General features: G+C 42.9%; 1 protein-coding gene and 1 non-coding gene across 4 annotated transcripts; both read left to right on the plus strand.

Moving 5' to 3' along the window:
* Positions 1–4,605: 4,605 nt before the first annotated feature.
* TRNAK-CUU lies at positions 4,606–4,678 on the plus strand. The gene has a single exon. It is a non-coding gene; the product is annotated as a tRNA-Lys (tRNA).
* Positions 4,679–7,745: 3,067 nt separating this feature from the next.
* On the plus strand, positions 7,746–13,787 carry CST8 (cystatin 8). 3 transcript variants are annotated; one of them, XM_032353760.1, is made up of 4 exons: positions 7,746–7,965; positions 8,196–8,524; positions 11,972–12,085; positions 13,637–13,787. In XM_032353760.1, exons 2-4 carry the CDS (start codon positions 8,249–8,251, stop codon positions 13,718–13,720), a joined length of 474 nt encoding a protein of 157 aa, XP_032209651.1. In that variant the 5' UTR covers positions 7,746–7,965; positions 8,196–8,248; the 3' UTR covers positions 13,721–13,787. The 3 variants fall into 3 exon arrangements, with proteins under 3 accessions (XP_032209651.1, XP_032209653.1, XP_032209650.1); XM_032353762.1 differs by having other exon boundaries at positions 8,241–8,524; XM_032353759.1 differs by having other exon boundaries at positions 7,746–8,524.
* Positions 13,788–14,087: the final 300 nt, after the last annotated feature.

Raw genomic sequence — 14,087 nt, forward strand, 5'->3', positions numbered from 1 at the left:
CCACTGAGTGGAGAATCTGATGCGGGGCTCAATCCCAGGGCCCTGAGATCATGACCTGAGCCGAAGGCAGTGGCTTAACCCACTGAGCCACCCAGGTGCCCTAAACAAGTATTTCTGCTGCCTCTTGTCTTTTAGCTCTAGGTCATCTTTTTTTTTTTTTTTTGCCAGAAACAAAAACAAAAATGAAAACAAACAGCTTTTGTGAGAGATGATCTATATGACATAAAATGCACTCATTTAACATGTGCAATTCAGTGACTTTTACTATATTCACAACGTTGTGCATCCATCACCAGAACCAGTCTTAGAACATTTTCATCATCACAAAAACAAATGTCACACCCCTTAGGTATCACCCTTCAGTTCCCAGTATCCCTCTGCCTCAGCCCTGTTAGCAACTAAATTTGTCTGTATAGATATGCCTACTCTGGATGTTTCACATAAATGGAATCATACAATATTGATGACTTAGCATCCTTCATTTAACCTAATACTTCCAAGATTCATTCATACTGTAGCATGTAATCAGTACTTCATTCCTTTTTATTGCTTAATAATATTCTATTGCGTGGATATACCACATTATATTTTATCCATTCTTTACTTGATGGGTTGTTTCCACTTTTCATCAATCATGCTGTATATACATTTTTGTGTGGATGTAATTTTTCTCTTGTGTATATTCTTAGGAGCAATATGGCTGGAATGTATGGTAATTCTATTCTTTAATTATTTGAAGAACTGCCAGCATATTTTCCAAAGTGGTTGCATCACTTTACATTCCCACTGACATTGTATAAGGATTCCAATTTTTTTATATGCTTGCCAAGACTTGAAATAATCCATCTTTTTTATTCTAGTCATGTCAGTGGTATGAAGTGGTAGCTCATTACAGCTTGAGGTGCATTTTCCCAATGGCTAATAAAGTTGAACATCTCATGTGTTTATTGGACATTTGCATATATCTTCAGAAATGTCTATTCAGATATTTTGCCCATCTTTTAATGGGTTATTTGTCTTTTATTATTGAGTTATAGTAGTTTTTTTTTATATAGTCCCAATTCAGATCTCTTAAGTCATAGATGATTTTCAAGATTTTTCTGCCATTATGTGGTTTGTCTTTTCACTTTCCTGATAGTGTCTCTTGGAACATAAAAGTTTTACATTTTGATTAATCCCTTTTAAATATTTTTAATTTAGGTATTTTTGCTTTTAGCATCATGCTTAGAAAGTGTTGCTTAATCAAAGCTCACAAATATTTACACCTATGTTTTCTTTTAAGGGTTTTATTATTTTAGTTTTTACACTTGGGTCTTTAATCCATTTTGAGTTAATTTTTTGTGTATGGTGTGTGGTAGAAGTCCAATTTCATTCTTCATGTGGATATCAAGTTGCCCCAGAACTAGTTGTTGAAAAATTCTTCTTTTCCTATTGAATTATCTTGGGTCCTATGTCACAACTCAATAACTATAAAATATGAGCATTTGCTCTAAGGACTCTCAGTTCCATTCTATTGAACTGTATGTCTATCTTTATGCCAGGACCACATTGTTAGGATTGTAGCTTTGGAGTAAAATTTGAGATTGGAAAGTGTCCGTTCTCAAACTTTGTCTTTTTTTTTTTTTTTTCAAGATATTTTGGGCTAGTTTGGGTTTCTCACATTTTATGAGTAATGGGTCCCTCACATTTTATGAGTAATGGATCCACGGAGCTCTTTATTCTACTTCCTGAAAGTGAAACTCCTCTCTAGACCCTCTTTTAAAGGACTTATTTGATTAGGTCAACTCCACCCAGAATGATGTGGCTTTCTATTGTATTAAAGATAGCAGATTAGGAATCTGAATTACTTTGCAAAGTATCTTCGTATACCCCAACCTCATCACAGGACTGGTATCCCACTATATTTACATGCCCTACCCACAATCAATAGGAGGGGATTATACAGGTAGTATGTACCAGGGAGTATACATTGGGAGTCATCTTAGAGTTCTGTCTATCACAGTTTCTTATGACTCCTTTTTTTTTTTTTTTTTTGGCCTTAATCCTTATTTTGTCATTTATTATGATTGATGCTCTAATTTTGTTTTTGCTTCATATTTGCCTAAATATTTTTTCATCCTTCTATTATCCTTTTTGTGTCTTTTTGTCTTAAGTGTATCTTTTGTAGAGACAACATGATATGGTCCTTTTTAAAAATCCAATCTGTAAATTTTTATATTTTATTTAGTGAGCTACTTTTATTGCTATTATACTATGTATCTTCTCTGCTATTTCCATTGCTTGCCATTTACTGTATTTTCTCATTTTACGTTTTTGCACTCCTAATCTGCATTTCAATGGGTCAATTGAAGTTTCTCCTGATGGTTCCATTCCATTTTTATTCTTATGGTTATTGCTCATTTAACTTCAAGGCCATTTTCATGTTTATTTACTCCTTTGTCTCCCAGTTCCAGCCAGTTTCAGCTGATCAACTACCATAGGTTGCTGCTCCCTCCTTGGATCCATGCAGAAAGATTACAGAAGTGAGAAAAACTTAGATTCTAGTAAACTAGCAAAGGATAAGAAAATAAAAACCATGTGAGACACCGGGAGTGACTGGAGGCTCTAGGTTTACTTATGTTTTGTGGTAATCACTATTTACCTTTCCACCACAGAAATTGGCAGCGACCTCCACAGTGACAGGTATCAGGGACCTGAGTTAGGGCCAGGGCAAGATTCCTTCCAGAAAGGGGAGTTGGTGCAGACCAGTGGGGTCAAGGGTCTACTTCCAAGAAGCTATGTAGCTTCCAAATTCAAATCTCCTGGTGTAGTGGTGTAATGGATTCCTGGTGGGAGTGTTGGTTTGGGATGAATACATTTTGCAGGTAGGACTTTGCAAATGCTATGGAGAATCTCGAAATGGGGAGAATATTCCAGATTATATGGGTAGGCCCACTGTTAACCACAAAGGTCCCTATAATGGGGGAGGCAGGAAGCTCAGAATCAGAGTCAGAGACAGATGTGAAAATGAAAGCAGCAGAGGAAAGAGAGCTTGACATAAAGAGAAAAAGAAGTTGATATACAGTGGGGTTATGGACACTGGGGAAGGTATGTGTCATGGTGAGTACTGTGAAGTGTGTAAACCTGGCAATTCACAGACCTATACCCCTGGTGCTAATAATACATTATATCTTAATAAAAAAATAAAAAAATTTAAAAAAAAAGCAGTTGATATACAGAGAGAGCTTTGAAGAGGCTTCATGGAGGAAGGGGCACTGAATCAAGGGATTCAGGCAGCCTCTGGAAGCTGGAAAAGAAAAAGAAATGCATTTCCCTTTAGAGTCTCCAGAATGAATATCTCTGGGGAATGTGGACTTGCTGGCCAAAATAACTAAATACCTGAGGAGTACAATTATGAAGATAAACCATATAAAACCACTATTTTTATAGATCCTTACCAGTCAAATATTAGTCATTCCCTGTGGTTCAACTTAGTACTCTAAATAGGAGTGATCAAACTATGGCCTGTGGACCAAATCTGGCCCACAGCATGTTTTTATAAATAATTTTATTGGAGCAGAAATACTTACTCATTTATTGGAACAGAGGCATATTGCCTCTGGTGGCTTTCATGCTATAGTGGTTCAGCTGAGAAAGTCTTAGAGATCACATGACTTGCCAAGCATGAAATATTTTCTAATTGCCTCTTTACAGAAAAAATTTGCTGATCCCTTCTCTATAATATACCTCCTGAAGCAAAACTGTCAGAAAAGATTGCTGAAAAATTAAGACAAGCAAGAGAAAATGTTTAAGAAGGTAAAGAAAGGTTTTCATAATCTGAAAAAAAGTAGACAAACATTTATTTTAAAAAAAGAAAAAAAAAGGATCACAGGAAATAGTAGATGTAAAGAACCAAAGGAGTGAATGGGTATAGTAGAGAAATGGATGGGGTATTAAGACATGAGAGGAGTGAATCATGGGGTGGACAAGCTGGCTGGGAAAGTTCTCAGAAGGCAACAGGAGAAGACAACAAGATAAGAAAGAAAGATGAGCTGATGTAAAGGAGAAAAGTAGAAGTGCTAATGTCTGCAGAAGTGGGAACACACTAGCAATATGCTTAAATTGGGTGAATTTGAGTGTACTAGTCAGCCCTTGGCAAAGAAATGCTTTATACTAAGTCATTACTTACCCTGGTAGCTAACCAAAATAAGCATCCACTATCTGGTGCATGGGTCCAAAGGCTGACTGTAGCTTGGCTGGCTGTTGCCAACCTATTCACACTGTTGCCTGAGGCACTCTCCTGGGCCTGTCTTTTCTAATAGCAAGCTCCACAGATATTTCCCTTATGCCCCACTGGGAAAACGTGGATGTACTTGCTCCTGTGATTCAATTATTATAGCAAAACACATCTCAGTGAAACCATCAGGGAACTCTGGAAAACAAGATTTATTTAATCACAAGTCCTGGTGGGTATGTAGTACATTTCAGTGAGGTCTCAGAGAGAGAGGGAGAGCGCACAGACCTGGGGCTCTGCCCTTATTAGAGGCTGAAGGTTGGGTATATAGGATTTCATGGGTTCATTCTTTATCAATGAATTTAAGGCATAAGAGCTAGAAGTGGAGGGGCGCCTGGCTGGCTCAGTTGGAAGAGCATGTGACTCTTGATCTCAGGGTTGTGAGTTCGAGTCCCATGTTGGGTATAGAGCTTACTTAAATAAATTAAAAAAAAAAACTTAAAAAAAAAAAGAATAGGAGGTGAAGCATGGGAAAGGAGAAGCAGGGTTACCCACGTGGTCAGGTTATCCAAGTCACTGAGGGCTTTCTGAGAAAGGGAAGTTCATGGGTGGAGTGGTCTGCTTCCTTATCTAGTTATTTGCTTGTACCTGTGTCCAACAGCTGGCAGTGTTTGTTTGAGTTAGATGTCTTTGAAATGGATCTGTTGGAAGTCAATAGCTCAATATAGGAAATTACATTGCAATCAATAAGGTTTGCATCAGGCACTTACACTATACTTGGTCTAGGAGGTGTGCTAGTATGGCTTCACTTGAGGTTGATGCAGTTGGGCTCACTTTCAGGTGAGTTCAGAACATGGTTCTGGGGTCCAGACCAGGTGTTCCTACACAGCACATTCTCAGACTACATCCTAAGGCACCCCCTTTCCTTGGAAAATCACCTGAGAACAAGAGGAAAATGCAGTACGTCTTCACATCTCACCATAATCCTGACACATGGTCACTTCTGCCTCTACTGCACAGGGCTAAACCAGTCATATGCTGAAACCCATCACATGGATGGGGAAACATATTCCACCCACTCTAGGAGAGACCCTGAGAAGTCATTGCAAAGGGTGTAGATAAAGTATTCTTTTTTTTTTTTTAAGGTTTTATTTATTTATTTGACAGACAGAGATTACAATTGGGCAGAGAGGCAGGCAGAGAAAGCCTGATTCTGGGCTTGATCCCAGGACTCTGGGATCATGACCTGAGCTGAAGGCAGAGGCTTTAACCCATTGAGCCACCCAGGCACCCCTTGGTGAAGTATTCTTAAACAGGAAGGCTTTGAGGACTGCAGCAATGACTCAGTCTGTAACACTTGGTTATATAATGTGGAATGTAAAAATCTGAGTCCCAGGAGTCTTACATAAACTGTGGTAGATATCCTTTTATAGAGTACAAAAACAGGCATAACTGAGCATGTCGTGTGTGCAGATACTGGTGATTAAACTCTTGAGTAAAGGCAGGGACTTTATATGGTGTCATGTACAATAAGGGAGCACATATTGTCAGATATTGATAACATCCTCACTCTTGGTTTAGGTGATAGATTGTGGACTGTTCTTTGTCTTATACAGCCACACATGGACCAATGTCAGGTGTGTCATGAACAAAGGAAAAGATGATATTTAAGCAAACTCTGGGCAACTGGTATTCATAAGAAAAGAAAAAGACAAGTAAACAAAATACTCAAATGCACTATGGAGTCAGAGAAAATCAAACAGATGTTCTGAATTTGGCAATTAATTAGGAAAGGGCTTAGGGGCAGTTTATGGAGTTACTCTAGCAGCACAGGCTCAGTGGGCCCTGGGTTGGTGGGACTCCTTGCTCCAAAGACCTTCCACTTTAGTGGGCTCCCTGTCTACTGGGCTGTGTCTTTGGGGTTAGTCTTTAGTGATCTGCTTGGCCTGAGAAGCTATGAATGACTCTTGCAGGAGTAGCTGGGAATAACTGGAAGTAAGTGGGAGTAGCTGGGAATAGACAGGAGTAGCTGGGAATAGGTGGGAGTAGGTGAGAGTAGGGGATAGTAGCTAGGAGTAGAGGGGAGTAGCTGGGAATAAGCGAGGGTAAATAGGACTAGCTGGGAGTAGGTAGGAGTAGCTGGGAGTAGGTGGGAGAAACACTTTAGATTTGGATGGAGGCAGTGACATCTGTATTGAGACTTGTAGGTGGCTGAGCCTCTGGGTGGAGGTGACGGAATATCAAGCCCTGGTAACAAAGCTGGGCCTGGGTGGGGAGGCAGGGTGCCATTTAGTCCTTGGTGAGGTGGGAGAGGCTGACATTTGGTTGAAGATGTGGGTTCACACAATCAAAGTGTGATTAAGATGGCTTTGTATTTTTTTAATAAAAAATTATTTTTGAAGATCATTTTGCCTCCTGATTCATGTGTACATTGATACCTAAGAGGCACAAATGCAGTACACTGGTTCTCAGAAAGGGCTATACACTGAAACCTGGGATGGCTTCCTTGTCCCTGGGCCCTCTCCCAAGATTGATTTTACTGGTGGCCTAGATACTTCTTAAAACTCCCGGGTGCTTTTAACATGTAGCAATATTTCAAAGTCATTAATACATTATTAATACATTTTTAACAGCTGGGCAATATACACTAAATTTTAATTTAGGTAAAGCTTTTTTTTTTTTTTTTTAAGATTTTATTTATTTATTTGACAGAGAGAGATCACAAGTAGGCAGAGAGGCAGGCAGAGAGAGAGAGAGAGGAGGAAGCAGGCTCCCTGCCAAGCAGAGAGCCCGATGTGGGACTCGATCCCAGGACCCTGAGATCATGACCTGAGCCGAAGGCAGCAGCTTAACCCACTGAGCCACCCAGGTGCCCTAGGTAAAGCTTTTGCCTCAATTTTCCATCTAGCCTTTTATTATATGGAAATACCTGTGTAATTTCACAAACATATTGGAAAAGTGTTGTCCATTACACTACTGTTTGTAACAGCTATAAATGGGAAATAAGCAAAACATCCATTAGTAAGCAGTTAAAATAAAATATGGTGTATTTACACTGCAACGTTTTACAACCTGACATGCCGACTTATGCTTGCGTATTGTTTCCTATGCATTGCCACTTCTCATGGTCAACAGCCCATCAGTCTTCTGGCTCTGGGAAAAGATCTACCTCTCAGTTCCTCCAGGAACTTGCTGGACATTGGTTTGGGATTTTCACAGAGAAACAAAATCTCTGAGAGCTCAGGGCATGTATATGCCCCCTCTTGCTAAAGCACATGTTTGGCCATCAGGTTGGCTGGGTGACCCTTACCCTGGTAGGACAGCAGAGGAAAGTGCTATTGGCCCAAACAGAGGGGTTCCTGAGGCCAGGCATTGGGGAAGCTGGGGTTACTGTGCAGGTGAGCAGGAGACCTCTGGATGGTCCCCACAGCTTGCCTGCTGTGTGTGAGCTGTCTGCACCAAAGGACAGTGGTTGCATCACAGGTGCTGGATTATGTCACAAAGTGTGTCCTGCCTATAGAGACACGGACAGAGAAGAGATCAGGAGTGGGGGGGGGGGCTGACTAGAGATTAGGCACAAACTGAGTGCTATAGACCCAGGAGAACCACTGGCTGAGGCGTGGGCTACACCCAAATGCACAAGGAAGAGGGAGCAACCAGTGGGTATAGCAGGTTGGAGAGACCCCAGAGAGCCAAAGCCAGGAAAACTTGGGGCAGCAACACTTTCCACAGTCACATCTTAGAGGCCTAAGGTGTGGAAGCAGGATTGGGTGGTGAGGTGACCAGTGTAGGTCCTGGCTGACCTGGGTCTAAGTGTTCTCTTTGGAATTGCAGACCACAGCTATGGGATGGATGGCAGAAGGCCGGTAGCAGGGACTCTTTAACTGGTTTCTTGTGGGTCGATTTCCTCAGAGACAGGGGTAGCCCTAAAGGGGAACCTAATGGCTCTTTCTTGAATCGAACTGGGCTGATGTTATTTTAGATCTTGGAACCAACAGCAACCGTAGCCATCCCATCCCACCTGCAGCTACAGCCATGGGAGAAAGAGGAAGCTTGTTTGTGTCCTGGGACGGAAGGTCCATGACTAGATCCTGGGGGACTTGCTTGCTTCTGCTTACCATTTTGGTGGCCCTGGTATCCAGCACAGACCCAGGCAAAAAGAAGGTCAAGGTGTTGAGAGAATTAAAACTGATCAATGCCTCAAATGCCAACGTGAAGCAGTGTCTCTGGTTTGCCATGCAAGAATACAACAAAGAAAGTGAGGATAAGTACCTCTTCCAAGTGGTCAAGACAGTACAAGTCCAGCTGCAGGTAAAGATGTTCCCTCTCACTAGGCACTATGCCTATGGTGTCCCCGATTGAAGCCAGACTGAAAGAGTGGGCATGGGAGAAAAACAATGATATACAAAAGTCCTAAGTATGTGAGTGATCTATTTACTTATACCTTTGCATGTCACTGTGACATCACTGCACTTTCTATGGATGCTTCCACTGTTTTTCTAAGTACTTTATGTGTACTAACTCATGCAAACTCCAAACTGCAAATCAAGTGTTCGTGATTTTTATTTGCTAGGGTTGGGAGACAAATTGAGTGCCATGAATATTCTGGAATAATGCTGCCATGGACAACATTTCAATCTGTCCACATAAGGTAGATTGTGGGGTTGAAAAGAGGCATGTGGTCTGTCTAATATATAGGTAATAATAATAATAATAATAAATTCTATAAATAATAATAATAATAATAATAAATTCTCTTCTCCTATGGTCTGTAATTCTTTGAATCCAGCATTCGTTTAGTGCAAGTGGAGGCAATCTGATTCTGAGTTCATAAAACTGCATCCCTCCTTACAGGGTCAGGCATAGATAGCTCAGTGCTAGGAAACATTGCTTAGTTGGATTCCATTGAGGATGATGCTCCCGGAGCTTGCAACACATGGCCCTGCATGCTATGGTCAAGAGGAAGCCCCCAGAGTGGGGACTGAGCTTAATATACCATCCTCAGTCTGCAGGTTCATGGTGTGACTTGTAATTCCACCATGAAACTTGCGGGAGTGAATTGTAAAGATACTCAACAGAGAGGTCATTGTTGGTGGGGTTTACTCCACTTTTTATATCTCCATATGGTGTGTCCATTTGCAGAAGTTGGGCCAGTGTACATGTTGGCACTTATGACCCCATCCTTTTGGGTGGGCCAACAGTGCAGCTGTGAGCCAACAGTCTTGGGAGCCAACAGTCGGAATTTCCATGATATCATGCTGATGGCCTCTGTGTATTGACTGTCACACTGCACAGTCCAGCTGGAGAACTCCTGGAGCCCTTTGAAATAGAGGGATGGATTGTGGCTCTTGTAACTTCACCAGACCCCCTTGCAATTGTCTTTCTTTGGCACCCAAGTAGCACACATATTCAGTGAGTTTCTCCCACACTAGTTCTATGTTAGCTGCTGGAGATGAGGTGGTGAGATGGACAGAAATAATGACTCGTAGGGCTCCAGCAGCCTAATCAGAAAGGAACAGTGCCAAACCCGCCTGAGAGCTGGGGCATCTGGCCTGATGAAACGGTACTGGGGGTCCAGAGGTCAGGGGAAGACTTCCCCGGAAAGGACCTGAGGAACTTGTAAATGTCTTACTGCACTGGCCTCACCGTCACCAATTAAATGAGGATCTCTAGGTGGGACCCAGGTCTCATATATGTTAAAACCTTCCAGGTGACCCCAATACGCAGTCAAGGCTGAGAATCACCTCTGTAGGGAGTGATATTGGTGCTAAACCTGAGGGCAAACTAAGAGGGAATCAAGTGAAGGATGCTGGTTGGAAGTCATTTTGTTCAGGTTTCCCATAGCAGATCCTAGTGCTAGAATTCAAGTGCCATTAGTTTATTTGGGAGGCCATCCCAGAAAGCACCAGGAGGCCGGAGGAGGAGGGAGAGAGGGCAGGGAAGTGGCCAGTACAGAATGAGTTACTCTGCAGGTGAACACTATGGTCCTCCCTGTGACCTTGGGAAAAGATGCAAATCCTGCCTCAGAGTTTGGCCACCCTGCAAGGAGGGAAGCTCAGTTGCTTACTATCAACTCCCATCCACTGATGGCTAAGAGGTGTTCTTGGCTCCTGCAGGTCAAGAAGCCTCCAGGCAGGGAGACCCAGGGAGTGGCAGTTTTTGAGAACAGCAGAGGACTTGGGCACCATTCATAGCATCTGCTACAGGAGGGGAGCCAGGAGGACTGGGGGGCTGCATGGGGGTTAGGAAGAGCAGTCGGCATAGCTGGCTGCCAGTTGGAAGGAACATGGCTCACTCAGCAACTCAAAGGAGACAATGTGACTGGCCAGAGAGGTGGGCAGGGGCCAGACTCCTCAGGGCCTTGAAGATCATGGGAAAAACCCTTTTAAATTATCTTAGGAGTGTTGAGAAGCCACATAGACATTAAGTCGGGGAGGTCTTGGGATCCATGTGATCAGACTGGGGTTTTAAAACTGTCTATCTGGTCTAGTTATTTTTAGAAAGGATTGTGAGTGTTCCGTGAAAGTGATCATGTAACCAATAGCCTTTAGCTTCCCTCAGGTCGGGTTTGCATTTCCCTGGAAATGAGCACATTGCACCCTTTGCTGCCCTCTGGTTGGCTGAGTAGAGAGGGCAGAAGTGTGGAAAGGGTGGATCACGGGGTTAGGGAATTGAAGTTTAGTTCTGGGCACCTACCTCTGTTGGAGCCCTGGGTCTCACCTTCTAGATGGAGGGTCACTGGTCACTTAGTTCCTCTGCCCAGTTTCCCTACGGAAAACAGAGGGAGTGACAGCCTTCCAGCAGAGGGCTGGTGTGCAGCCTGAGTTACTGTCTGCCAAGCTCGAGGAGCAGTGTCGGGCAAAGAACAAGCACCTGGTGAGGGTTAGCATGTATTAGGACCGAAACGAAGTCCCGTTGGTGTTTGGGTTTGCCTCCATGATATTTTCGAGGTTCCCAACTTAACACTCAAACCCTAGGGGCAACTCTGTCAGTGACTTGTTGATGTCAACTAACCAGCTTCTCCCCCATGGCAGGCCAGAGTCACCTTGTTAACTCTTTGGAATGTAGCTAAAATGTAATACAATTTTATTAAAGACTTAAAGACAGCCATGAGGAAAGACACCCTCTTTGCCTCCTGCTATAATCTCTTAAAACCAGATAAAAAGTGATTTAAATGAGCATCATGAGTGGCCTTAACCACACTCAGCCATTAGTGAGTTCAGAAACTGCTGATGTCTTACTGAGGACCTGCTGCTTCTCTGCTTACTAAACACTCAACAGAGAACAGCAAAACCAACTCCAGCCAACACGGCCCCTTTAAGGACTGCTGGCTGAAGTGATGGAGAAGCCCTCCAAAGCAGGAGTTGTCACCAGATAGCAGACTTCAGAGGGAGGGTGTGGGAAAGGAATCAGAGAGGAGCATCCAATGTGGCCGCAGGGCCTGTCCTTTCTTCTGGCCTGTGGGAGCCTGTAGTATCTCAGGCCCAGGAGAGCTGATAGTTCTGGTCACCTCGTTCTTCTCCCTGATCCTTCATGGACCATGTGGCGTGCCCTGGGCTCTGGGACTCTGAAGAGAGGGGATGGGGATTAGGCGATAGGGAGAGAGGATGAGGGGGAGAGTGGTTTTGTTGTTGTTGTTGTTCTTGTTGTTTGTGGGGGTTTTTTTTTTGTTTTGTTTTTTGGTTTTTTTGGGCTAAAACTTAAAGAAAAGTAAAATAAAAATCTTTTGAATAAAATGGCACCATTGCTAATTGACAGGTTACGGATCGTTTGGAATACTTTATTGATGTCGTAATTGGCCGCAGCAATTGTAGAAAGTTTTCAAACAGTACCGAAAACTGTTCCATTCAAGAGAACTCTAAACTGGAAAAGGTAGGTGACCAAATTTCTGTGATGGTTTCGGCTGCTCTGAGCCCCAGACAGAACTTGGGTTGCCTGTATCCTTTGAGGTCTGAATCACTCCCAAAGTTCTGCCCCAGAAGTGGGCTTTAGAGCAGAGCATAGACAACAAGGGAATGTGATGAACCCCTCTGAGTCTTTTCCTACCCCTCCTCCTAGGGGCAGAATGCTGCCAGGGTCACCCTTATTGCAAGGGATTCATCAACTCTGGCCTCTTAGTGTAGGAAAACTTGACAACATATGTTCATTGAAAGTCTGTCCTCTTGGACCCAGAGGACCTAGAGCAACTCAGCCATTGCTGGCCCCGGATTGCTCATTCTTGTGAAGACACAAAAGGAAACTCATTCATCCACTCAGCTATACATCAAAGCTTACTTTGCCCCAGGTGGTATTTTGGGTGCTGGAGATTAAGCAATGACTAGGCTGGACAGTGTTCCCACCGCCTCACAGTTACAGTTGATTCTCGCCAGGCTCAGCCATGATTTCCAGGAAGGTCATGGAAGAGCCCAGAGACACCCCCTCCTCCACAAAAAAAGGGCTGATCTGGCCCAGGATCTTTTAGCCTCAAGCCTGTATTTCTGATCTCGGAGGTGGGGAGAGCCCCACATTGATCCAAGTCTTAAGTGTGATTTTGGTGAAGGCTTTCTTCAGGTCTGTGGTTCATTTTCTTTCATCTTTCTTTCTTTCTTTCTTTCTTTCTTTCTTTCTTTCTTTCTTTCTTTCTCTCTCTCTCTCTCTCTCTCTCTCTTTCTTTCTTTCTTTCTTTCTTTCTTTCTTTCTTGTTTCGTTAGCCACTGTAGAGTACTGTATAGTACATAATTAGTCCTTGACACAGTGTTCAACGATTCATTAGTAAGTGTAACACCCAGTGCTCATCAGAGCACGTGCCCTCCTCAATACCCATCATCTTGTTACCCTCTCCCCCTACACTCCTCCCCTCTGAAAACCCCAATTGTTTCTCAGGGCCCATAGTATCTCATGGTTCAAATCCCTCTCCGATTTCTCCCCCTTTGGATTTCCCTCTCTTCTCCTATGGTCCTTCATACTCTTGCTTATGTTCTGAAATGGAGAGAAAGTCTCTTTGGAATAAACAATGGTAGGCCCTAGAGCCCTCCATACTGGTCTGGTTATTGGAACAAAAGGCAATATTAGACTTGTTATTAGAACAAAATACATTATTTAATTATTTAAGATAACATACATTAGATCATATCTGACATAGAATTGCTTTCTTTACACTATAGAAAATATTAGAGAGAATTAAAAATAAAATCGTTTACATCTGATCTCCCAGCAAAACGTGATGATTGTTAGTATTTGCTTTCTATCCCTGGTGCTTGTGGGAACAGAGACTCCTCCAGGTATCTGCTGATGGCTGCAAAGTTCTAGCAGATTCCTAGGAGCACTCATTGATGGCTGATGAAACATCCTCCAGCATATTCCTAAGCTAATACCTAGCAGTAAGACACATTTTCCCCTCTTTTTTGGTATTACTGATTTTGCTGTGATTGTGGTCTGTTTCAGAAAGTAATGTGCAGTTTTTTGGTTGGAGCACTCCCCTGGAATGGTGAATTCATGGTGATGAAGAAGCAGTGTGCAGACGCTTAGGGGGTTTGGAAGCACCCCCTGTCCCCACCACCTTTCTCTGTGAGGAGATAAATGGCATGCATTATGTTACCAATGTGGTTTCCTCATGCATGCTTCTTTCCTTATTTTGTTTCCTAGTTTCTTATTAGGTGGTGACAAAAGATGGGTATGTCCAATTCCTTTTTCTTTTCTTCCTTCCTTTTTTTTTTTGGCCTCAAGGGAAACCCTTTGACTTTGGCCAACTTGGTGACTCACCACCAGGAATAAGTTTGTCCCTGAGTACAAAGGATTGAGTGAGGTCTGCAAATTTGTGGAGGGATTCATTTTAGATTGGGTAATAACCCCTTCCAGAGGTCTGAAGCCAGAGGGTGCTAACTCAACAGGTTCC

This window comes from Mustela erminea, chromosome 7 (genome assembly GCF_009829155.1).
Source record: "Mustela erminea isolate mMusErm1 chromosome 7, mMusErm1.Pri, whole genome shotgun sequence".
Taxonomy (NCBI): domain Eukaryota; kingdom Metazoa; phylum Chordata; class Mammalia; order Carnivora; family Mustelidae; genus Mustela; species Mustela erminea.

Excerpts from the sequence above, each read along its gene's own strand:
- CST8 (XM_032353759.1), top strand. The coding sequence starts at position 8,249 with ATGGGAGAAAGAGGAAGCTTGTTTGTGTCCTGGGACGGAAGGTCCATG. Across the intron at positions 8,525-11,971 it reads CAGTACAAGTCCAGCTGCAG|GTTACGGATCGTTTGGAATA; the intron begins GTAAAGATGTTC and ends GCTAATTGACAG. Across the intron at positions 12,086-13,636 it reads AGAACTCTAAACTGGAAAAG|AAAGTAATGTGCAGTTTTTT; the intron begins GTAGGTGACCAA and ends GGTCTGTTTCAG.